The sequence below is a fragment of the Tachyglossus aculeatus genome, chromosome 23 (genome assembly GCF_015852505.1).
Source record: "Tachyglossus aculeatus isolate mTacAcu1 chromosome 23, mTacAcu1.pri, whole genome shotgun sequence".
Classification (NCBI taxonomy): domain Eukaryota; kingdom Metazoa; phylum Chordata; class Mammalia; order Monotremata; family Tachyglossidae; genus Tachyglossus; species Tachyglossus aculeatus.
The window spans coordinates 36,704,075-36,730,357 of NC_052088.1; the positions used below are offsets into that span (position 1 = coordinate 36,704,075).

At 51.4% G+C, this 26,283-nt stretch overlaps 1 protein-coding gene across 9 annotated transcripts in view; it reads right to left on the bottom strand.

The window, feature by feature from the left end:
- The window catches only part of MTA1 (metastasis associated 1), a 152,099-nt gene extending 142,790 nt beyond the window's left edge, over positions 1–9,309 (bottom strand). For all 9 annotated transcript variants that reach the window (XM_038765517.1, XM_038765516.1, XM_038765515.1 and 6 more), the window contains exon 1: positions 9,238–9,309. In XM_038765517.1, coding sequence (XP_038621445.1) covers positions 9,238–9,265 — 28 coding nt within the window. In that variant the 5' untranslated portion in view covers positions 9,266–9,309. The remainder of the gene's footprint in view (positions 1–9,237) is intronic.
- Positions 9,310–26,283: the final 16,974 nt, after the last annotated feature.

The following is a 26,283-nucleotide window of genomic DNA, read 5'->3' on the forward strand; positions in this document are numbered from 1 at the left end:
GCACTGTACTGTGCGCTTGGGAAGTACAAGTTTGCAACATATAGAGACAGTTCCTACCCAACAGTGGGCTCACAGTCTAGAAGGGGGAGACAGAGAACAAAACAAACATATTAACAAAATAAAATAGACTAAATATGTACAAAATAAAATAGAGTAATAAATACGTACAAACATATATACATATATACAGGGGCTGTGGGGAGGTGAAGGCGGTAAGGCTGGGGGGGGATGGGGAAGGGGAGGAGGGCGAGAGGAAGGAGGGGGCTCAGTCTTGGAAGGCCTCCTGAAGGAGGTGAGCTCTCAGTAGGGCTTTGAAGGGAACCCCAGTACTTAGTACATTGCTTGACACAACCTAAGTACTTAACAAATACCAATATTATTATCCACAACTGCCACCCTTGATTCTTGGGCACCTGAAAAATCAATTTTTAGTACTATATCTACACATGATATACATGCATATGTTTTAGTGATTACATAATAATAGTAATAATAATAATAATTTTGGTATTTGCAAAGTACTGATTATACAACAAGCACTGTACTAAGCACTGGGATAAATACAAGCAAATCGGCTTGGACACAGTCCCTGTCCCATTCTTAGTCCCAGTCTTAATCCCCATTTTACAGATGAGATTACTGAGGGCGAGTGAAGTGACTTGACCAAGGCCACACGGCAGACAAGTGTCAGACTTGGAATTAGAACCCATGACCTTCTGACTCTCAGGCCCGTCTCTATCCACTACAAGATGCTGCTTCCCCTATGTCCCCTTCATCCCAACAACCTGATGAGACTAATAATAATAATGGCATTTGTTAAGTGCTTATTATGCGTCAAGCACTCTTCTAAGCGCTGAGGTAGCTAGGAGTTAATCACGTTGGACACAGTCCCTGTCCCACATGGAGCTCACGGTCTTAATACCCATTTGGCAGATGAGGGAACTGAGGCACAGAGAAGTGAAATGACTTGCCCAAAGTCACACAGCAGACAGGTGGCATTAGAACCCAAGTCCTTCTGATTCACAGATCCAGCGTCCCATCCTTGTTCTTCCATCTCCCCTGTTTGCGGATCGTTTTTGTCCTGCCTCCTTCGGATTAGAAACTCTAAGGCTTCTCTTGTCCTCTCCCACTTACGTAGTCCAGTGTTTTGAACTGAATACCACCGACTGATTAGTTAATAATTGCGGCATTAAGCGCTTACTATGTGCCAGGCACTGTACTAAGCGCTGAGGTGGATACAAGCAAACTGAATTGGACACAGTCCTTGTCCCACATGCGGCTCACAGTCTTAATCCCCATTTTACAGATGAGGGAACTGAAGCACAGAGAAGTCAAGAGACTTGTCCAGGGCCACACAGTGGACATGTGGCAGAGCCAGGATTAGAACCCAAGACCTCCTGACTCCCAAGCCAATGTTTGATCCACTACATCCCCAGTGACCACAACAAAAGGCTAGCAGGACCCTGCCACACCAGGTGCTGAGCAAAAACATTCTGGATCGGACACTGTAGACTAGATTTCCTTGTGGGCAACAAATGTGTCTACCAACTCTGTTGTTCTGTACTCTCCCAGGGGCCTAGTACAGTAATAATAATAATAACGATGATATTTGTTATGCGCTTACTATGGTCATGGGTTCTAATCCCAGCTCCACCACATGTCCGGTGTGTGACCCTGGGCAAGTCACTCAACTTCTCTGCGCCTCAGTGACCTCATCTGTAAAATGGGGATTAAGTCTGTGAGCCCCAAGTGGGACAACCCGATCACCTTGCATCCCCCCCAGCACTTAGAACAGTGCTTCGCGCATAGTAAGCGCTTAACAAATGCCATTATTATTATGTGTGAAGCACTGTTCTAAGCGCTGGGGAGGTTACAAGGAGATCAGGTTGCCCCACGGGGGGCTCACAGTTTTAATCCCCATTTTACAGATGAGGTAACTGAGGCACAGAGAAGTGACTTGCCCAAAAAGCCACCCAGCTGTCAGTTGGCGGAGCCGGGATTTGAACCCATGACCTCTGACTCCAAAGCCCGTGCTATTTCCACTGAGCCACGCTGCTTCTACTCCACAAACAGCAAGAGTTCAATAAATACCATTGATTAGACACCCCTCCCTCCCGCTCAGCCCAGTACTCCGACTCGGACTGTGACCGGGACACTTAAAAAGTACCAGGTGTTGGTTGCCTTCCTCAACACCCACCCTCAAATTAGGGATGGACCATCCAACATCCCCAACTTTAAAAAAGAAAAATTGGTATTTGTTAAGCGCTTATGTGGGTCAAGCACTATTTTAAACACTGGGGTAGATACAAGTTGATTAAGTTGGACATAGTACACGTCCCACATGGGGCTCACAGTCTAAGTAAGAAGGAGAACACAAATTGAATCCCCATTTTGCAGCTGAGGGAACTGGAGTACAGAGAAGCAGCGTGGCTCAGTGGAAAGAGCACAGGGCTTTGGAGTCAGAGGTCACGGGTTCAAATCCCGGCTCCGCCACTTGTCAGCTGTGTGACTTTGGGCAAGTCACTTCCCTTCTCTGTGCTTCAGTTACCTCATCTGTAAAATGGGGATGAAGACTGTGAGCCCCCCGTGGGACAACCTGATCACCTTGTAACCTTCCCAGCGCTTAGAACAGTGCTTCGCACATAGTAAGCGCTTAATAAATGCCATCATTATTATTATAAGTGACTTGTCCAAGGTCTCACAGTAAATAAGTGGTGGAGTCAGGATTAAAACCCTAATCACATTCCAGTCCGTACTTTACTGTGCTGCCCGGATCATTTTTCTACAAAACTGTTCAGGACACGTCACCATCCCCTTCCTCAAAAAAATTCCAGCGGTTGCCCATCCACCTCCGTATAATAATAATAATAATGGTATTTATTAAGCGCTTACTATGTGCAAAGCACTGTACTAAGCGCTGGGGAGGTTACAAGGTGATCAGGTTGTCCCGTGGGGGGGCTCACAGTCTTAATCCCCATTTTACAGATGAGGTCACTGAGGCCCAGGGAAGTTAAGTGACTTGCCCAAAGTCACACAGCTGACAATTGGCGGAGCTGGGATTTGAACCCATGACCTCTGACTCCAAAGCCCATGCTCTTTCCACTGAGCCACGCTGCTTCTCTATCAAACCAAAACTCCTCACCATTGGCTTTAAAACTGTCCATCCCCTCACCCCTTCCTACCTCACATAGCTTCTCTCCTTCTACAGCCCAGCCCGCACACTTTGCTTCGCTAGTGCCAACCTTCTCACTGGGCCTCCATCTCGCCTGCCTCACCGCCATCATAATAATGATGGCATTTATTAAGTGCTTACTACCTGCAAAGCACTGTTCTAAGCGCTGGGCAGGTTACAAGGTGATCAGGTTGTCCCTCGTGGGGCTCACAGTCTTAATCCCCGTTTTACAGGTGAGGGAACTGAGGCCCAGAGAAGTGAAGTGACTTGCCCAAAGTCACACAGCTGAAAAGTGGCAGAGCCAGCATTCGAACCCATGACCTCTGACTCCAAAGCCCGGGCTCTTTCCTACTGAGCCACGCTTCACCATCCCCTAGCCCACATCCTGCCTCTGGCCTGGAATGCCTCCCTCCTCAAATCCCACTGACAATGACTCTCCCCACTCCCCCAAAGCCTTACTGAAGGCCCACCTCCTCCAAGAGGCCTTCCCAGATGAAACCCCAACTTTCCTCTTCTCCCACTCCCTTCGGCACCTCCCTGACTTGCTCCCATTGCTCTTCCCCCGCTTCCAGCCCCACACCACTTATGTCCATATCTGTCATTTTATTTATCTGTATTAATGTCTGTCTTCCCCCACCTCCAGACTGTAAGCTTGTTGTGGGCAGGGAATGTCACCGTTTATTGTTGTGTGGTATTTTCCCAAGCGCTTAGTACAGTGCTCTGCACACAGTAAGCACTCAATCCGACCGAATGAATAAATGAACCCTTGTCCCCCTAGCTCCCAGCCCCGTGCTTCCCTAGGCTATGCTGCTTCACAAAGATTTTTCCCAAATAATCCAAAATGGACCTCTCATCGATAAATATATATATATATATATAATGGCATTTATTGTTTACTATGTACAAAGCACTGTTCTAATCAATCCTTGGTATTTACTGAGCGCTTCCTGTGTGCAGAGCACTGTACTAAACTCTTGGGAGAGAATACAGTGGCTGGACACAATCCCTACCCAAAAGGAATGGCCAGACTAGCCCTTCTACCTGGTCCTGGGAGAGGTACATCATCAATCGTATTTACTGAGCGCTTACTATGTGCAGAGCACTGTACTAAGCGCTTGGGAAGTACAAATTGGCAACATATAGAGACAGTCCCTACCCAACAGTGGGCTCACAGTCTAAAAGGTACAGTACAACAGGATTTGGAGAAGCAGAACAGAAGCAGCGTGGCTCAGTAGAAAGAGCCCAGGCTTGGGAGTCCGAGGTTGTGGGTTCTAATCCCGGCTCCTCTGCTTGTCAGCTGTGTGACTTTGGGCAAGTCACTGAACTTCTCTGGAACTCATTCATTCATTCAATCGTATTTATTGAGCGCTTACTGTATGCAGAGCACTGTACTAGGCGCTTGGGAAGTACAAGTTGGTAACATATAGAGACGGTCCCTACCCAACAGCGGGCTCATAGTCTAGAAGTCAGTTACCTCATCTGCAAAATGGGGATAAATACTAATAAAATAATAATAATAATAATAATAATGGCATTTTATTATTAAAATGAATAATGAAGACTGTGAGCCCTCTGTGGGACAACCTGATTACCCTTCTGGACTGTGAGCCTATTGTTGGGTGGGGACCGTCTCTACATGCTGCCGACTTGTACTTCCCAAGCGCTTAGTACAGTGCTCTGCGCACAGTAAGCGCTCAATAAATACGATTGATCGAATGAATGAATGAATGAATGAATGGAGGAGGCACAGTTCCTGCCCTGGAGGAGTTTACAGTCTAGACCTTGTCAGGCAGAAATATGTCTCTTCCTGTGAAGAAATGTTTCTCTAACTTTGTTTTAAACCCACCCGCTTTGGGGGAGAAGAACCATCCCCCTCCAACCCTACTGGCCTTGTCTTTAACCCTTTAAGTCTACAGTCATCAATTATACCCCTTTTGGGCCTGTTCCATTCCAGACGGCCAAGGCCTAAACTTTTCAGGCTTTCCTCACACTGAGGCCATCTTGGTTCCCCTTCTCCGCTCCGTCCTTTCATTAGGAGGCCCAGGGGGTCCAGGAGCTGTGGATCTCGCATTGGCCCTTTCAGCCACACTGGCGCTGAGGTGAATTTCACTGCCAGGGGTGTCTTCTTTGTACCCAACGACAACACAATACGCACCTATATACGCTCCGTAAAAAACGAAACACGTCCTGAGGTACACCTCATTCAAGGTGCGGTTGTACAGTGGCAACATCCTGCCTTTCGTGGGAATTTCATTCATTCATTCAATCGTATTTATTGAGCACTTACCGTGTGCAGAACGCTGTACTACTACTACTACTACTACTGTTAATAATAATGATGGCATTTATTAAGCGCTTGCTATGTGCACAGCACTGTTCTAATAATAATAATTTTGATATTTGTTAAGCGCTTACTATGTGCAAAGCACCGTTCGAAGCGCTGGGGAGGCTACAAAGTGATCAGGTTGTCCCATGTGGGGCTCACGATCTTCACCCCCATTTGACAGATGAGGTAACCGAGGCCCAGAGAAGTGAAGTGACTTGCCCGAAGTCACACAGCTGACAATCGGCGGAGCTGGGGTTTGAACCCACGACCTCTGACTCCAAAGCCCGGCTCCTTCCGCCGAGCCACGCTGCTTCTAAGCGCTGGGGAGGTTACAAGGTGATCAGGTTGCCCCACAGGGGGCTCACAGTCTTCATCCCCATTTTACAGATGAGGTAACTGAGGCACAGAGAAGTTAAATGACTTGCCCAAAGTCACACAGCTGACAATTGGCGGAGCTGGGATTTGAGCCTCTGACCTCCGACTCCAAAGCCCATGCTCTTTCCACTGAGTCACGCTGCTTCCCAAAAGCGCTTGGAAAGTACAATTCAGCCACAAATAGGGGCAACCCCTGTCCACAACGGGCTCACAGTCTAAAAGGGGGAGAGAGACATCAAAACACCCCCTTCTTGGGCCCGCTTCGCTCCAGAACTGCCACACAATCCCTTTCCAAGGGAGGAAAGCGGAAGCTGCCCTGGCTTCCTCTCCGAAACCACAGCACCTTTGGGTCCAACACGAGGCCTTGACTTCCCCCGGGCCCGGAAAAGGTAGCAAACATCCCTACAGGGCCGTGAGGTAGCCAACCCCACGCTGCTGGGCGCCGTTCCCCCTAGTCAAGACGGGCCCTCAATCAATCAATCAATCAATCGTATTTATTGAGCGCTTACTGTGTGCAGAGCACTGTACTAAGCGCTTGGGAAGTCCAAGTTGGCAACATATAGAGACGGTCCCTACCCAACAGTGGGCTCACAGCGCGAATCTTCAGACCATGAGGTAACCTCAGACCTGTGAGGAGTTCAGCGCGCCCCATTCAGCAGCGTGGCTCAGTGGAAAGAGCACGGGCTTTGGAGTCAGAGGTCACGGGTTCGAATCCCAGCTCCACCACATCTGCTGCGTGGCCTTGGGCAAGTCACTTAACTTCCCTGAGCCTCTGTTACCTCATCTGTAAAGTGGGGATTAGGACTGTGAGCCCCACGTGGGACAACCTGATCACCATGTATCAGGTATGACGAGAAGCAGCGTGGCTCAGTGGAAAGAGCCCGGGCTTTGGAGTCAGAGGTCATGGGTTCAAATCCCAGCCCTGCCAATTGTCAGCTGTGTGACTTTGGACAAATCGCTTCACTTCTCTGGGCCTCAGTTCCCTTATCTGTAAAATGGGGATTAAGACTGTGAGCCACCCGTGAGACACCCTGATCACTTTGTAACCTCCCCAGCGCTTAGAACGGTGCTTTGCACATAGTAAGCGCTTAATAAAGGCCATTATTATTATTATGTATTGCCCCCACCGCTCAGAACAGTACTTTCACATAATAAGCGCTTAACAAATGCCAACATCATTATTATTATTATTATTATTATTATTCAACGGGGAAGGAGGAAAGCCGAGCACGGCGGGACCGAGTCTCAAACCCAAGGGCCACAACTTCTGTCCACGTTGTCCTCAGGTGCCCCAGGCCCACCGAGTTCATCCCAACTTTCGATGGCGGATCCCCACTCCACCGTCCCCAGGGGTGCACGGTCCGACTGTACGAGGGAAGAAACGGTCATGCCAGGGACGCCGGGATGGTGGGTCCAGTGGTTAGGAGATTCCCGACCCCTCACCGGCCAATCTGGTGACGGTGGGGAGGGAGGCTTGGGAAAGAACTGGACAGGAGGGAGGCTGGAAGGAAAGGGGGAAATTGGGGGTAGTTGAGTGGAAGAGGCCAAGAGCTGGAGGGTAGATTGGGTTGGCGGAGAAAAGAAGTTGGACACTGGGGGAGAGGGGGGTTAGGGAGAGAGAGATGGCCTGGGGGCTTTTAGACTGTCTTTTAGTCTTTTAGACTGTGAGCCCACTGTTGGGTAGGGACTGTTTCTATATGTTGCCAATTTGTACTTCCCAAGCGCTTAGTACAGTGCTCTGCACATAGTAAGCGCTCAATAAATACGATTGATGATGATGATGGGGGAAATGGGAGGGTTAGAGGAGACTAGGGGAAGGAGGCTGGGGGGAAATGGATTTTTTTTTTAATAGCATCTGTTAAGCACTTACTATTTGCCATGTACCGTCCTGGGGTAGATACAAGCTAATCGGGTTGGACACAGTCCCTGTCCCACATGGGGCTCACAGTCTTCATCCCCATTTTTACAGATGAGGTTACTACTGAAGCCCAGAGAAGTGAAGTGACTTGCCCACGGTCACACACCACACAAGTGGCGGATCCCGGATCAGAACCCAGGTCCTTCTGACTTCCGGGACCGGGCTCTAGCCACTAGGCCAGTGAGGCTCAGTGTAAAGAGCCCGGGCTTTGGAGTCAGAGGTCATGGGTTCAAATCCCGGCTCCGCCAATTGTCAGCTCTGGGACCTTGGGCAAGTCACTTCACTTCTCTGAGCCTCAGTTACCACATCTGTAAAATGGGGATTAAGACTGTGAGCCTCACATGGGACAACCCGGTCACCTTGTATCCCGAGTCCCACTTGGGACAACTCGATCCTTGTATCCCCCCCCAGCACTTAGAACAGTGCTTTGCACATAGTGAGCGCTTAACAAATGCCATCATTATTTATTATTATTATTAGGCCATGCTGTTTCCCCAAGGTGGGGTTAGGAAACCATAGGGAGGCGGGGGATTAGGGGCAGGAGGCCAAGAGGCTGGGGAGATGACTAGAGGGAGATTCGGGGGGTGGGGGAAGGGGTGTCTTAGGGACAGGAGGTTAGGGGGAGATGAGGGGATGATTGGGGGGAGATGGGAGGTTAGGAGCAGGAGGTTGGAGGGAGATGATGGGGTGAGATGGGGGTTTCAGGGAAAGGAGGCTGGCGGGAGATGTCTCAGGGGAGATGGGGAATTAGAGGCAGGACTGTGAGCCCACTGTTGGGTAGGGACCGTCTCTATATGTTGCCAACTTGTACTTCCCGAGCGCTTAGTACAGTGCTCCGCACACAGTAAGCGCTCAATAAATACGATTGAACGAATGAATGAATGAAAGGGGCAGGCGGCTGGGGAGGGATTGGGTGGGGATGATGGGGTGAGGTGGGGGTTTAAGGGCAGGAGGCTGGGGGGAGATGATGGGGGAAGATGGGGAATTAGGGGCAGGAGGTCGGAGGGAGATGATTGGGGGGGAGATGGGTTTGGGGGGGCAGGAGGTCGGGGGGAGATGATTGGGGAGAGATGGGTTTGGGGGGGCAGGAGGTCGGGGGGAGATGATCGGGGAGAGATGGGTGGGGGGCAGTAGGTCGGGGGGAGATGATCGGGGAGAGATGGGTTTGGGGGGGCAGGAAGTCGGGGGGGATGATTGGGGAGAGATGGGGGTTTGGGGGGAGATGGCTCGGGGGAGATGGGGGATGATTGGGAGCAGGAGGCCGGGGGGAGATGATTGGGTGGGGAGGGGGGAGATGGGGGTTTGGGGGGCAGGAGGTTGGGGGGAGATGATTGGGGGGGGGAAGGGAGGTTAGGGTCAGGGGGGTTGGGGGGCGGGGAGAGGGAGGGGAGGGGAGGGGATGGGCCCGGCGGGCGTGCGGGGGTCGGGGGTCAGGGGGGGTCTTACCTCCGACTCTGTACATGTTGGCCGCCATGTCCGGGGAGGCTCGGGCCGGAGGGGGGGCCGGAGGGGGGGCCGGGAGGCCTGGAGGCCTGGGGACCCGAGGCCTGGGCCCGGCTCCTCCTCCTCCTCCTCCTCCTCCTCCTCCTCCTCCTCCTCCCGCTCCCGCTCCCGGCCCGGCTGGAAAATGGAGGATCCGCTGGGAGCGGGATGGGGATGGGGAAGAGGGAGGCCGGGGAGGAGGCTGGGGGTCGGGGGGCGCCGGGGGGCGCCGGGGCGGGGGGGGACGGAGGGGGGAGGAGGAGGAAGGAGGAAGAAGGGAGGAGGAGGGAGGAGGGAAGGAGGAGGGAGGGAGGAGGGAGAGCGGTTTAAAGGGGCCGCGCTGTGGCCGCCACCGCCGCCTCCCGGGGCCCAGGGGGGGGAAGGGGGAGGAAGAGGAGGAGGAGGAGGAGGAGGAGGAGGAGGAGGGCGGGGCCTGGGGGGAGGAGGGGGAGGGGGAGGGGGGACGGGGTCGGGGAAGGAAGAGGAAGAAGAGGAGGAGGAGGAGGAGGAGGAGAAGAGGGTGGAAGGAGGAGGGGCGGGGAGGAGGAGGAGAAGAGGGTGGGAGGAGGAGGAGGAGGAAGAAGAGGGTAGAGGAAGAGGAGGAGGAAGAGGAGAAGAGAGGGGAGCAGGAGGAAGAGGAAAGGGTGGAAGGGAGGAGGAGGAGAACAGGGGAGAGGGAAGAGGAGGAGGAAGGAGCGGGTAGGAGGAGGAGGAGGAGGAGGAGAGGGTGGGAGGGGGAGAAGAAGGAGGAGAAGAGGGTGGGAGGGGAGAAGAAGAAGAAAAGGCGGGAGGAGGAGGAGAAGAAGAGGGTAGGGGGAAGAGGAGGAGGAAGAAGAGGGTGGAAGGAGGAGGAGAAGAAGAGGGTAGGGGGAGGAGGAGAAGGGCTGGAGGGGAGAAGGAGGAAGAGGAGAAGATAGGGGAGCAGGAGGAAGAGGAAAGGGTGGAAGGAAGGAGGAGGAGGAGAAGAGGGTAGGGGGAAGAGGAGGAGGAAGAAGAGGGTGGGAGGGGGAGAAGAAGAAGAGGGTAGAGAAAGAGAAGGAGGAAGAGGAGAGGAGGAGGGTGGGAGGAGGAGAAGAAGAGGGTGGGAGGGAGAGAAGAAGAAGAGGGTAGAGGAAGAGAAGGAGGAAGAGGAGAGGAGGAGGGTGGGAGGAGGAGGAGAGGAGGAGGGTGGGAGGAGGAGGAGAAGAAGAGGGTGGGAGGAGGAGAAGAAGAAGAGGGTAGAGGAAGAGAAGGAGGAAGAGGAGAGGAGGAGGATGGGAGGAGAAGAAGAAGAGGGTAGGGGGAGGAGAAGGGGAGGAGGAAGAGGAGAAGAAGAGGGTGGGAGGAGGCGAAAAGAAAGAGGGGGAGTGGGGGAAGATGGAAGGAGGGGGACGGGAGATGCGGGGTGGGGGACCATGTAGGGAGAGTCGACCTGCAGCCAGACAGAAGGACGGACAGTCTGGGCAGGGGCCTAGTCTGGGGGAGCCTTAGCTGGGGCCAGGAGGGACTTCCCTCCTCCTCCTCCTCCTCCTCCCCCTCCCCCCGCCCCCGGTGGGGGGCACCCGGCCGCGGGCCACTTCCCCCCAGGAGTGGCCCAGGGAACCCTACCGCTGGGCAGTGCCCATGGGCAGAGGGGCCGGGGGCCTGGGCAACGTGAACCTGCACTACCCGGGGCCTGTGGCGGGTGAGCGTGCAGTGCCCGGGGCCTGGGGGAAAAGGGGCAGGGGTCTGGGCAGGGGGACCACGAAGTGCCCCAGGGTGCGGGGGGGGGGGAAAAGGGGCAGGGGTCTGGTCAGGGGGAGGGTGGAGCACAGCCTAGTGGATAGAGCCCAGGCTCGGGAGTCAGAAGGTCTGGGGTTCTAATCTCAGCTCTGCCACTTGTCTGCTGGGCCTCAGTTGCCTCATCTGTCAAATGGGGATTAAGACTGTGAGCCCCATGGGGGACAGGGACTACGATTAGCTTGTATTTCATTCATTCACTCAATCGTATTTATTGAGGGCTTACTGTATGCAGAGCACTGCACTAAGCGCTTGGGAAGTCCAAGTTGGCAACATATAGAGACAGCCCCTACCCAACAGTGGGCTCAGTCTAGAAGGAGGAGACAGAGAACAAAACAAAACCTATTAACAAAATAAAATAAATAGAATAAATATGGACAAATAAAGAGTGCCTGGCACATAGTAAGCACTTAACAAATACTATCATTATTATTCTTATTAGTGCCTGGCACATAGTAAGTATTCTTATTAGTGGCTGGCACATAGTAAGCACGTAACAAATACTGTTATTATTATTATTGTTATTAGGGCCTGGAGGGAGAGGGGCAGGTATCCGTACGGTGCCCCGGGGCCTGGGAGAAAAGGGGCAGGAGTCCGTGCAGTGCAGTGCCCAAGTGGGGTTTGTGCAGTTCACCATGGCAACACCAGCATGTACACCATTTGGGTGGTGTCAGTGAGCCTGTGCCCCCAGTCTTTGGGGAGTGCCCCTGGGTTGGGGTGCATCGTTGGGGGCCGAGGTGGCCACTCTGTGCAGGACGGTGTGCCCTGGTCTTCCAGCTGTGTGGTGAGCCTCGGCCGGCTCCCGGATCAAAAACCCAGGAGACCCCGACCGGGGCTGGAAAGATCCAGGATCAGGTGGTCTGACCCAGGAACTCCGCAGAGCCTGCCCACTGAACATCCCAGCACCTTTGGGGGCCCAAGCCAGATTCATTCATTCATTCAATTCATTCAATTGTATTTATTGAGCGCTTACTGTGTGCAGAGCACTGTACTAAGCGCTTGGGAAGTACAAGTTGGCAACATCTAGAGACGGTCCCTACCCAACAGGGGGCTCACAGTCTAGAAGGGGGAGACAGACAACAAAACAAAACATATTAACAAAATAAAATGAATGAGAAAATAGAATAGTAAATACGTACAAGTGAAATAGAGTAATAAACCTACACAAACATATACACAGGTGCTGTGGGGAGGGGAAGGAGGTAGGGCGGGGGGGATGGGGAGGAGAAGGAAAAGGGGGCATTCATTCAATCGTATGTATTGAGCGCTTACTGTGTGCAGAGCACTGTACTAAGCGCTTGGGAAGTACAAGTCGGCAACATATAGAGACGGTCCCTACCCAACAACGGGCTCACAGTCTAGAAGGGGGAGACAGACCACAAAACAAAACATGCGGACGGGTGTCAAGTCATCAGAATAAATAGAAATGAAGCTAGACACGCATCATTAACAAAATTAATAGAATAGTAAATATGTACAAGTAAAATAAACAGAGTAAACATCCGCCTCCGTGCTTGTGCGCAGCCTCGGAGCGGGTCTGGAGCAGAGACCATCAGCTTTACCCCCTTAACTTTTAGGGCAGGGTCCTCTCCCCCGCCTCCCTCCTCAAATCTGACACACAATCACTGTCCTCCCCTTCAAAGCCTCATTCATTCAATCGTATTTATTGAGCGCTTACTGTGTGCAGAGCACTGTACTAAGCGCTTGGGAAGTACAAGCTGGCAACAGATAGAGACGGTCCCTACCCGACAACGGGCTCACAGTCTAGAAGATGGGCCTTGTTGAAGGCCCATCTCCTCCCAGAGGCCTTCCCAGACTCAGCCCCACTTTTCCTCATCTCCCACTCCCTTCTGCGTCACCCTGACTTGCTCCCTTTCCCCTTCCCACCTCCCGGCCCCACACCACTTATGTCCAGATCTGTCATTCATTGATTTGTATTGATGTCGACAATTGACAGTGTGGCTCAGTGGAAAAAGCCGGGACTTTGGAGACAGAGGTCATGGGTTCAAATCCCGGCTCCGCCACTTGTCAGCTGGGTGACTTTGGGCAAGTCGCTTCACTTCTCTGGGCCTCAGTGCCCTCATCTGGAAAATGGGGGTGAAGACTGTGAGCCCCCCGGGGGACAACCTGATCACCTTGTAACCTCCCCAGCGCTTAGAACAGTGCTTTGCACATAGTAAGCGCTTAATAAATGCCATCATTATTAATATTATTATGTCTGTCTCCCCACCTCTAGACTGCGAGCTCACTGTGGGCAGGGATTATCACTGTTTTTTGTTGTATTGTTCTTTCCCAAGCACTTAGTACAGTGCTCTGCACACAGTCAGTGCTTAATAAATACAGTTGATTCTCCCCCTTCTAGACTGTGAGCCCGTTGTTGGGTAGGGACCGTCTCTAGATGTTGCCAACTTGTACTTCCCAAGCGCTTAGTACAGTGCTCTGCATACAGTAAGCACTCAATAAATACGAATGAATGAATGAATGAACTGAGAGGGGACACAAATGGAGTCAAGATTTATCGGGGTCCTGCCAGCAGTAAGCTGGCAGGGCTCCTCTTGCCCCAGACCCGCCCAGGCAGCTGGCGGGGCAGAGCCCACCGTTGGGTAGGGACCGCCTCTATATGTTGCCAACTTGTACTTCCCAAGCGCTTAGTACAGTGCTCTGCACACAGTAAGCACTCAATGAATATGAATGAATGAATGGGCGGGGACATCCCGTCCAAGAGGCCTTCCCTGATTAAGCCCTCCTTTCCTCTTCTCCCTTTCATTCATTCCATCGTATTTATTGAGCTCTTACTGTGTGCAGAGCACTGTTCTAAGCGCTTGGGAGAGTACAGCAAGAAACAGACACATTCCCTACCCACAACGAGCTTATATTCTTGGGGGGGAGAGGGGAGAGTCAGACATTAATACAAATCAATAAATGACAGATATGTCCACAAGTGGTGTGGGGCTGGGAGGAGGGACGAACAGAGGGAGCAAGGCAGGGTGATGTAGAGGGGAGTGGGAGATGAAGAAAAGTGGGACTTGGTCTGGGAAGGCCTCTAAGAGGAGGTGGGCCTTCAGTAAGGCTTTGAATAATAATAATGGCATTTGTGCCAAGCCCTGTTCTAAGCGCTGGGGTGGATACAAGGTAATCGGGTTGTCCCACGTGGGGCTCACAGTCTTCATCTCCCTTTTACAGATGAGGAAACTGAGGCCCAGAGAAGCGAAGTGACTTACCCAGGGTCACCCAGCAGACGAGTGGCAGAGCCGGGATTAGAACCCATGACCCCTGACTCCCAAGCCCAGGATCTTATCACTGAGCCACACTGCTTGCTTGAAGTGGAGGGAAGACTCGTTGTCTGTTGGATTTGAGGAGGGAGGGCATCAGCCTGACTTGCTCCCTTTATTCATCCCCCTCCCAGCCCTACAGCACTTACGTCTACGTCTTTCATTTATTCATTTATATTAATATCTGTCTCCCCCAGCCCGCCAGACTGTAGCTTGTTTTGGCCAGGGAATGTGTCTGTTATAGTGTTCTATTGTACTGTTGTACTCACCCAGGCGCTTAGTACAGTGCTGTGCCCAGAGTAAGCGCTCAATAAATAACAACTGACTGGCTGATGGGGAGGGGTGGGTAAAGGTCAGGACAACTCGTGGGCCAGTGGAGAGGGCCGCCGTGAGGGTCCAGGTCGGGAAAGCCTGACCAGCGGGGCCCCTGCCACCCATTCCCCGAGGGCTGGGGCTGGCCACTGGGTAATAACAATAATAATAATAATAATAATAATAATAATAATAATAGTATTTGCTAAGCGCTTCCTGGGTGCCAAGCACTGTAGTAATAATAATTATTATTATTATTATATCACAGTCTAGTCCCTTCTAGACTGTGAGCCCGCTGTTGGGTAGGGACTGTATATGTTGCCAACTTGTACTTCCCAAGCGCTTAGTACAGTGCTCTGCACACAGTAAGCGCTCAATAAATACGATTGAATGAATGAATGAATGAATAATAATAATGATGGCATTTATTAAGCGATTACTACGTGCAAAGCACTGTTCTAAGCGCTGGGAAGGTTACGAGGTGATCAGGTTGTCCCACGGGGGGCTCACGGTCTTAATCTCCATTTTACAGAAGGGGGAACTGAGGCCCAGGGAAGTGAAGTGACTTGCCCAAAGTCACACAGCTGACAAGTGGCAGAGGCGGGATTTGAACCCGTGACCTCTGACTCCCAAGCCCGGGCTCATTCCTCTGAGCCACGCTTGTTTCCCCTGCCACCAGGACTTCCCACCAGCCACTGCTTGGCCTCCCCTAGGGCAGGGGGCAGCAGCAGCATTCATTTAATCGTGTTTATTATTAATAATAAATAATAATAATAATGGTTCTAATCCCAGCTCTGCCACTTGTCAGCTGTGTGATTTTGGGCAAGTCACTTCACTCCTCTGTGCTTCAGTGACCTCATCTGGAAAATGAGGATTAAGACTGTGAGCCCCACATGGAACAACCTGATCACCTTGTAACCTCCCCAGCGCTTAGAACAGTGCTTTGCACATAGTAAGCGCTTAATAAATGCCATCATCATTATTATTATTACCTCTAGACTGTGAGCCCGTTGTTGGGTATATGTTGCCAACTTGTACTTCCCAAGCGCTTAGTACAGTGCTCTGCACACAGAAGCGCTCAATAAATATGATTGAATGAATGAATGAAGGAGCCCAGGATTTGGAGTCTGAGGTCACTGGTTCAAATCCCGGCTCTGCCAATTGTCAGCTGTGTGACTTGGGGCAAGTCACTTCACTCCTCTGTGCTTCAGTGACCTCATCTGTAAAATGAGGAATAAGACTGTGAGCCCCACATGGAACAACCTGATCACCTTGTAACCTCCCCAGCGCTTAGAACAGTGCTTTGCACATAGTAAGCGCTTAATACATGCCATTATTATTATTATTATTATTATTATTTGCACACAGAAAGTGCTCAATAAATATGATTGAAGGAATAATAATAATAAGAATGACGGCATTTGTTAAGCGTTTACTACGTGCGAAGCACTGTTCTAAGCAATGGGGGGGATACAAGGTGATCAGGTTGTCCCACGTGGGGCTCACAGTCGTCATTCCCATTTTACAGAGGGTGGTCAAGGCCCCTGGGGTAGAAGGGCCAGGGAGAAGATCTGTGCGCCATGAGGGGTGGGGAAGGGGAGAGGGAAAGAACTGGGAGGCGGGAGGGAAGCAGACTCAGAAAAGTTTAACGTGAATCATCATCATCATCATCAATCGTATTTATTGAGCGCTTATTATGTGCAGAGCACTGTACTAAGCGCTTGGGAAGTACAAATTGGCAACACATAGAGACAGTCCCTACCCAACAGTGGGCTCACAGTCTAAAAATGAATGCTCTATCCCCTGTGGGGACTGGGTTGGCTCCAGAGAGAAAACCCCTATCACTCAATCATATTTATTGCGGGCTTACTGTGTGCGGAGTAATAATAATAATAATGATGGCATTTATTCATTAATTCATTCAATCATACTTATTGATGATGATGGCATTTATTAAGCGCTTACTATGTGCAAAGGACTGTTCTAAGCACTGGGGAAGTTACAAGGTGATCAGGTTGTCCCACGGTGAGCTCACAGTCTTCATCCCCATTTTACAGATGAGGGAACTGAGGCACAGAGAAGTGAAGTGACTTGCCCAAAGTCACACAGCTGACAATTGGCAGAGCCGGGATTTGAACCTATGACCTCTGACTCCAAATCCCAGGCCCTTTCCACTGAGCCACGCTATTTATTGAGCGCTTACTGTGTGCAGAGCGCTGGGGAGGTTACGAGGTGATCAGGTTGTCCCATGTGGGGCTCACAGTCTTCATCCCCATTTTACAGATGAGGTCACTGAGGCATAGAGAAGTGAAGTGACATGCTTAAAGTAACACAGCTGACAATTGATGGAGCCGGGATTTGAACCCATGACCTCTGACTCCAAAGCCCATGCTCTTTTCCACTGAGCCACGCTGCTTCTCTGAGACTACTGTACTAAGTGCTTGGAAGAGTATAATACAATAACAGATATATTTTCTGCCCACATTGAGTTTACAGACTGGAGGCACTAGGGCTGGGATCATGAAACACTTCCAAGTGGTGAGATGCCATGGAGTTGGGGGATAAATTGCAGGAAGAGATAAGAAAGCTGGATAAAATCATTCCCAGTTATTATTATTATTATCATATTATATAATAATATATAACATATATAACATTAACATATTATTTTATTAATATATTATTATATAATTGATATATTAATATAATAATAATAATAGTGGTAGTTAAGGACTTACTCTGTGCCAAGCACTTTACTAAGCACTGAATGGATACAAGCAAATCGGGTTGGACACAGTCCCTGTCCCACATGGGGCTCACAGCCTTAATACCCATTTTACAGATGAGGGAACTGAGACCCCGAGAAATTAAGTGACTTGCCCAAGGTCACATAGTTCCTGGAGATGGTCGCAACTCAGGAGAGGGATGTCAGAGTCGCTGCTGACTTTTAGATCGATGACCCAGTCTGGAGGGCAGCGACAGCATCGGCCAAAAAGGCCAACCAAATTCCAGACACCATTGGCGCCAGTAAAGGGAATAGTAATAATAATAATAACAATAATGATGGTATTTCATTCATTCGTCTTTATTCATTCATTCATTCAATTGTATTTATTGAGCGCTTACTGTGCGCAGAGCACCATACTAAGCGCTTGGGAAGTACAAGTTGGCAACATCTAGAGATGGTCCCTACCCAACATCATCATCATCATCATCAATCGTATTTATTGAGTGCTTACTATGTGCAGAGCACTGTACTAAGCGCTTGGGAAGTACAAATTGGCAACATATAGAGGCAGTCCCTACCCAACAGTGGGCTCACAGTCTAAAAGGGGGAGACAGAGAACAAAACCAAACATACTAACAAAATAAAATAAATAGAATAGATATATACAAATAAATTAAATAAATAAACAGAGTAAAAAAAAATATGTACAAACATATATGCATATATACAGGTGCTGTGGGGAAGGGAAGGAGATAAGATGGGGGGATGGAGAGGGGGACGAGGGGGAGAGGAAGGAAGGGGCTCAGTCTGGGAAGGCCTCCTGGAGGAGCCTGCCAACAGCAGGCTCACAGTCTAGAAGGGGGAGACAGACAACAAAACAAAACATATTAACAAAATAAAATAAATAGAATAAATATGTACAAGTAAAATAGAGTAATAAATCCATACTAACATATGTGCTGTGGGGAGGGGGGTTGGGGATGGGGGAGAGGAAGGAGGGGGCTCAGTCTGGGAAGGCCTCCTGGAGGAGGCGAGCTCTCAGTAGGGCTTTGAGGAATTTGTGAAGCACTTACTATGTGCTAAGCACTGTTCTAAGCGCTGGGGTAGATACGAGGTAATCAGGTTGTCCCACGTGGGGCTCAGTTTTTATCCCCGTTTTACAGTTGAGGACACTGAGGCACAGAGAAGTTAAGTGGACCCAAGGTCACACAACACACACTAGGTGGAACTGAGAAACTGAGATTAGAACCCAGGTCCTCTGACTCCCGGGCCCGGGCTCTTTCCACTAGGCCGCACTGGTTCCTAGCCAACTGTCTCGGTGGTCCGCTGAGAGTCAGACACCTGAGCTGAATGGACAGATTCCGAAGGAGCTGACCCAGGATGCTATTGCCCTCGTTCTCTGGCAAAGCGTGATAAGACGTGGGCAGCCTCAGGGACTCAATCAATCGTTTTTATTGAGCGCTTCCTGTGTGCACAGCACTGTACTAAGCGCTTGGGAAGTCCAAGTTGGCAACATATAGAGACGGTCCCTACCCAACAGTGGGCTCACCCTTCCTTCCTCTCCCCCTCGTCCCCCTCTCCATCGCCCCCATCTTACCTCCTTCCCTTCCCCACAGCACCTGTATATATGGATATATGTTTGTACATATTTATTACTCTATTTTTTATTTATTTATTTGTACATATCTATTCTATTTATTTTATTTTGTTAGTATGTTTGGTTTTGTTCTCTGTCTCCCCCTTTTAGACTGTTGGGTAGGGACTGTCTCTATATGTTGCCAACTTGGACTTCCCAAGCGCCTAGTACAGTGCTCTGCACACAGTAAGCGCTCAATAAATATGACTGATGATGATGATGATGATGATAGTAGTCATTTGATCGGCCCCCAGGTTCATCCCCTCAAATTGTCCTGCTCTTCCCATTCAGGAGCCCGGCCCATTTGCTGAAGAGCAGCTGAAGAAGGGAGACGAGTTTCGTGTCTGCCGTGAGACCAGAAGCTCTTTGAGGGCAGAGTCGGTGCCTTCCTTAAGTGCCGAGTTCAGCATCCGGCAACACTTGCTGGTGATTAAGATGAGAATTTCAGCTCCCATGACATTAAACCTTTCCTAGAAAGTCACTGCCACACATCCAGTGCTTACTACAGTGTCTGGCACGTAGAAAGCGCTTAATAAATACCGTAATGATTATTATTTTTATTATCCTGCACCAGTCTCGACTACAGGAGGGAGAGTCAAGCGGAGGCCTATCCGTTCCATTCCTAACTCGGGCAGCGGCTAGCGAGTGGCAGGCAATCTGCTACAAGTCAAAACTCACCCGTGATGGGCAGCAGCGGCTCGGGAGGGAGTCGAGGGCGGAGAGTCAAGTTGACCGCACGGAAGGACGCGATGGTCAACCGCTTCCGGATTTTATAAAGAAAACCCTGCGGATCCGCTACCAGAACGACTGCAGATGGAGGTGGGGCGTTCTGGGAGAGATGTGTCCGTAGATGCGTCCGCTATGGGTCGGAGACGACTCGACAACATAAAACAAGACAAACAAAACGTGCCCCACTGACCTTAAAACGGGTGACTCTTAGGGACTCTCACGTGTGTGCGGACGCTTGCGACACGGCCGGCGTGTGGCTAGCCAGCAGGAAGGGGTAGAAACCGTCCACGTTGGGCCCAAAAAGCAGGCTGCCTCCTGCCTCCAACACTCAGCTCCTGTTCTGAAACCCAAGCTGACCAGGGATGCCTTGAATTATCCCCCTTCTACAGCACTTTATACGTCCAACTTGTACTTCCCAAGGAATTATCCCCGGTCTACAGCCCTTTATACATCTGTAATTTTATTTATTTACACTGATGTCTGTTGATTTGTATTGATGTCTCCCTCCCTCCGCCCCCAGACTGAGAGCTGGTTGAGAGTAGGGATTGTCTCTATTGCTGTATTGTACTTTCCCAAGCACTGTAAGCGCTCAATAAATACGACTGAATGAACGAATAAATGAACTTTGGGGGCGTATCCACTTTCACTGCTACACTCCAGTTCCTGAGACTTTTTGATCCATAGAGAGACGAGCCAGGATATTTCCCAGCTGGGGCCTCCTGCCTGCCAAGACCATTCCCCACGGCCCTTTCCTGCCCTGAGCTGGGCCCTTGGGGGAAGTGGATAAACTGGGGTGAGGAGGGATGGCTATCGTCATCATCAGTGGTATTTATTGAGTGCTTATTATGTGCAGGGCACTGTACTAAGCAGTTGAGAGAGTATGGTACAACAGAGTTGGCTGTCCCATTCCCGGCCCATGAGTTTACATTCATTCATTCAGCTGTATTTATTGAGTGCTTACTGTGTGCATGCAGAGCACTGTACTAAGCGCTTGGGAAGTACAAGTCGGCAACTTCTAGAGCTGGTCCCTACCCAATAACGGGCTCACAGTCTAGAAGGGGGAGACAGACAACAAAACAAAACGGGGTAGATCTAGATGGCTTAATCCAGGACAAAACAGAGTTGGCTATTTCACAGGACTGTGTCCAAAGCTGTGATGCTTTGTGATTGTGTGTGTGTGTGCCTGTGTGCACACAAGTTTGCTAGGCTCACCAGTTTCACACAAGATGGGGGCTGCTTTGTTGGGGGCTGGGGATTTGTAGAGCCCAAAAGGCAAGTGACTGAGGGAGAAAGCACAGGAAAGGGGAGATGGTGGGTAAGGGATGAGGGAGAAAGCACAGGAGAGGGGAGGGAGGTGAGGGTAAGGGACAAGACCTTCTCTCTTCTAGGATCTGGAATGAGGAGGCCCGAAGGACCAGGTTGCTCGGGGGGACCCTTTCGTCGACAGACCGAGCCACGCGGGCTGGGGTGGGGAGGGACGGAGACCCGGGGCTCCTGGTGGGTTGCATTTCCAGTTTATTAGTGTTGCATTAGTACCGTAAAATAGTTGACATGGTTGTGCACATTGCAGATTAGGGTCTGTTCCAAAAAAGGGCTATTTACATTGAGCCTGTTTTCATAAAAAAACCCCTAGAAACCAAAACAATTCGATAACGAAACAGATGAAAAACAACCTACAAATAGATGGAGTGGTAACAACCCTTCATTGCCAGGGTTGGAGCCCTGGGTTGCCGACCCTGGTTACTCTCCCCGCGCAAAACCATCCCGCAGAGGCGGAAACTGGGGAAAGAAGAACTCCTCGGCTCCTTGCCCCGTTATCCGGAGATGCCAGGTTCTCGGGAAGTCCTTACAGCTCCAAGAGGAGGGGAAGCATCCGGGGAAAGGAGATTCCAGAGTTTGGGAGGCTCCAGGTCAGAGGCCGGCTCCTCTTCCAGAGCTGAGGATGTTGGGGAGAAATCGCCGAAGCCCAGGGCTCTCCGTGTGGAGGGGGATGTCGTGGAAAAGCCCGACTGACCCTGCCCAGGGCTTAGAAGAAGGCTTCCTCCCCAAGATGGATTACCTGCCAAGGAGCCAGTCAGAGTTTGGGGGGACCCCACACGGAAGGCCGGGAGTCCCTATCCACACTAGCCCGCGTAAGGAAGGTTAATAATTGCGGTATTTGTTAAGTGTTGACCACGGTGCCAAAGCATTGTAGTAACTGTTGGGGTAGATGCAAGATAATCAGTTTGGACAGAGTCCCTGTCCCATATGAGGCTCACAGTCTACGGGGTGAGGGAGAACAGGTATCTTATCCCCATTTTACGGTTGAGGCAACTGAGGCCCAGAGAAGTGAAGGGACGTGCCCACGGTCACCCAGCAGACAAGCAGCAGAGTTGAGAATTAGAACTCAGGGCCTCTGATTCCCAGGCCCGTGCTCCATCCACGAGACTATGCTATTTCGGTTCACTCCTTTCCTCTGTGCTCCAGAGGCTAAACCTTCAGAGGCTCTGGGGTGTTGGAACCAGAATACCGAAATACCCCAGTAACCGACCAGGCTGGTGTTCCTCCGGCTGCTGGCCGAGTCAGGGGCAAAGAGCTGGGTAGGTTTGGCTGATCCTGCATTCCCGCGGCCCTGGCTGGTCCCTCTTCTCCTTCCGGAGCCGGAGAGCCTCTATTAAAACGAAAGCCGGAGCCTTTCTGCCCATTCACCTCCTGACTGGCTATCACCTCCACCAACCTCGAGGAGGGCCCTTCAGGGTGGAAGTAGGCCCAGGAGAGTTAGAGAGAGGGTGATTTCGATATTGAGGGGCCAGGCGCAGGGAGGGGTGGCTGAAGTGAATGGGAGGAGGGGAGGGAGAGTCGGGAGTTGTTCGTCGGGAATTCCCTGAGAGGGAAGGAGGCCTTTCAGGGAGAGAAGCGGGCTCCGCCCCAGAGCCATCGCTGAATCCAGACCACCTGGGATCTGCAGTGAGGGGAGCCGTGTGGCTCAAAGTTGCCTGGAACCAACGGTGCTCTCTCCCTCACTCGGTGGCTCTGCCCTAAAGCCCTTTTTGCTCCCACCCTGCCCGGGCCATTTTTTAGTTATGTGGCAGGGAGCGAGGCCTAAGAGGTTCTTCCTTGAAAGGCTCCCGAGCCAAAGCCAAATGCACTGCAACCTCTGCCCCTCTGCCCAGCGAGTCCTGTTGGGGTCCAGGCCTTCCCAGGAAGGGTTCATGGGGAGCCTAAAACTCCAGGGGTGAGAGAGGGCCGAGGGATGCCTGGAAATCTGGGGCCCAACCTTTGGTCCCACCCATCTCCTCGGCGGTGCTGGCCGGGGATTGGCTGGAAACCGCAGAAAGTGGATTTAACGAGGGGAAACCACAGGAATGGGCTCAGAAGGGCATCCAGGCTCTCCTGATTTGCTACCCCTTGGGCCGCGGGCGGGCTGCGGGGCCGAGGTTTGCTGCCTCTCTAGCCACCCCAGCCACGCGGGGCCCTCTGCCTCCCTGAAAGGAAGGAAGTCACCCAAGGCCAGGCTGAAATGAGAAGAGGCGTTCGGCGGTCTCTTTAGCTCTAGTTCCTCCTCCACTCCCAGGGCGGTGTTGACCCTTTTCTGGAACGGGGAGTTGCCCGGTGCCCCTGTCAGGCTAATGCGATCATTTCCACTGCGTTCCCAGGATCGTTCTCCCGGGACGAGGGGGACACGACTCTAGACTGTGAGCTCGCTGTGGGCAGGGAATGTCACTGCTTTATTGTTGTATTGTGCTTTCTCAAGCGCTTAGTACAGAGCTCTGCATAAAGTAAGCGCTTAATAAATAGGATGAAATGGATGAATGAATGAGCTCAGTGGCAGGGGAGTGTCAGGAGCCAAGAGCTTTGTGCCATCAGTCCATTTTGGTTATTAATAATAATAATAATAATTGCGGCATTTGTTGAGCACTTACGATGTGCCAGGCACAGTACTAAGCACTGGGGTGGATACAAGCAAACTGGGTTGGACACAGTCCCCATCCAATATGGGGATCACAGTCTCAATCCCCATTTTACAGATGAGGTAACTGAGGTTCAGAGGACCAACCTCACCTTGCCCCCCTCAATGGGACACTAAAGTCCGGACAGCCCACAGGGAAGGTATCTAGAGTTCACCACTTTCTGCTCCGTCCCCATACGCCTGTCCAGGATGGACGGCTTGGTACGCCCTACCCCGCTCACACTATAACTCTAGAAAAATCGACGCCCGTTGTACGGAAGCAGAAAGGGTAGCCGGGAGCGGATGGGGAGACTAATCGTCGGGGGAAATGGGGAACTGAGAAAGGGAAAGGGTAGGAAGAAGCATTTCAAGACCAGCCAATTTGTGCCCTCGGCCGAAGGGCGTTCGTTATTGGGTTACTGACGGAAACACCCGAACCGATCTAGCCCAAGTCAGCCAAGAGGTGACTCCCGGTGGGGTGGGTATCCCAGGCGGGCCCTGCTCTGCACTCACCCCCGCCAACGGCATATCCGTCCCCACAGAGATGGATCTGAATTTAGAGAGCAAAGTGGACAAGGTTGGGCTCTGGGTCCAGCCCAGAAACTCTGCCACCCACCGTATCCCGGAGAAAATAGACTCCCCGGAAACTCTGAAACCAGACCTGTGAGGCGGAACCTCCCCGGTTCTGGACATCTCGGGCAGAGGAGTTGGAGGTGGCAGCTTTGGGTGCCCCTCTCCCAAGGCTGGGTGGGGCAGGGCCCGGGGCCCAGATTTCGGACCGCTCACGGGGCACCCGGTCCGGGCGCAGGCAGTTGAAATCTTCCGCCTGTGCCCCGAGGCCGTGAGTGTGATATGGCAACATCAGTGGGAGGAGGAGAGGAGGAGCAGAGTGCTTAGACCAGCCCTCCCAGCCCAACTTCCTGGACCCCCGCAGATGCACCCGCAGGCCCAGGGCCTCAGACCGTCCCCCGCCCGGCAAAATGACAGACTAGTCCCGGACACGGCTTTAACACGGCCACCCCGGACAGCCACCGCCCAGAGAACCGTCTGCGGTCCGCGGCTGAAACGCTGATTGGTGTAAGATTGTAAGTAGGCTCTTGGATACCAAGCGTCCTGAAAGTTTCCCTGGGGAATTGAGACTGTTTTTAAACAAAACGTAAAACAAAGCCCTAATTTCAATCGTAATTCGGACGGACCCTTCTTGGCAGATTCCAGTTTTTCCCTTTGGGGATTCTCTCCACGGATTCTGAATGAAATCGGGCACCCTGATGAGAAGGCACAGCAGAGGCGTTCGGCTAACGCGCTTTAGGTACTGGAGTCGGATCCCGCCAGTCGAAATGCTCGGCTTCCCGGGACCTCTAGGCTGTAAGCTTGTTGTGGGCAGGGAATGCGTCTGGCTATTGTTCTGCTGTACTCTCCCAAGCGCTTAGTACAGTGCTCTGCACACAGAAAGCGCTCAATAATTACGACTGACTGACTGATCGACCGAAGAGTGGACTAACGCCAGGACCGGTCCCGGAGAGGGAAAGGTTCTGCTCGTCTTCCCCATTCCAAGGGCGGACTAGCAGGGAAGACAGCACTGATGGCACATTCATTCATTCAATCGTATTTATTCAATCAATCGTATTTATGAGCGCTTACTGTGTGCAGAGCACTGTCCTGAGCACTTATCCCACCAGATTCCCAAAGGATGCTACCAGCAGCAGCAGCAGCAGATCCGGCACTGTCTGTCTCCCAAGAGGAATAATAATAATGAAAATAATAATAATTATGGTACTTGAGTGCTTACTCTGTGTCAAGCATGGTTCTAAGTGTTGGGGTAGATGCCAAGCTAAGCAGGTTGGACACAGTCCCCTGTCCCACATGGGACTCACAGTCTTCATCCCCATTTTACAGATAACTGAGGCCCAGAGCAGTGAAGTGACTTGTCCAAGCTCACATGGCAGGCAAGCGGTGGAGTCGGGATTAGAATCCCAGGCCCGGGCTCTATCCACTAGGCCGTGCTGTACGGACCCTGGGAGCTGCCCAAAACTGGAAGTTCAATACCGGGCAATGCTCATTCCAAACAGGAGGACGGGGAGGTGAAAGTCTGTAAGCTCACTGTGGGCAGGGAAAGTGTCCGTTTATTGTTCTACTGTACTCTCCCAAGTGCTTAGTACAATGCTCGGCACACAAGAAGTGAGAGAGAATCAGAGAGAAGCGGAGTGGCTCAGTGGAAAGAGCCCAGGCTTTGGAGTCAGAGGCCATGGGTTCAAATCCCGGCTCCTCCACTTGTCAGCTGTGTGACTTTGGGCAAGTCACTTCACTTCTCTGGGCCTCAGTTCCCTCATCTGTACAATGGGGATTAAGACTGTGAGCCTCACGTGGGACAACCTGATCGCCTTGTATCTCCCCGGTGCTTAGAACAGTGCTTTGCACATAGTAAGCGCTTAACAAATGCCATCATTATTATTATTATTATTAATAAGTGCTCAATAAATAAAATTGACTCACTGACTGAAAGAGGTGGGGAGGAGAAGAGGGGGAAGGAGGAAGCACTGAGTCTTTCACTAAAAAGAGATGCCCAGGTCCAATTAATTTATTTATATTAATGTCCATCTCCCCCTCTAGCCTGTAAGCTCGTTGAGGGCGGGGAACGTGTCTACCA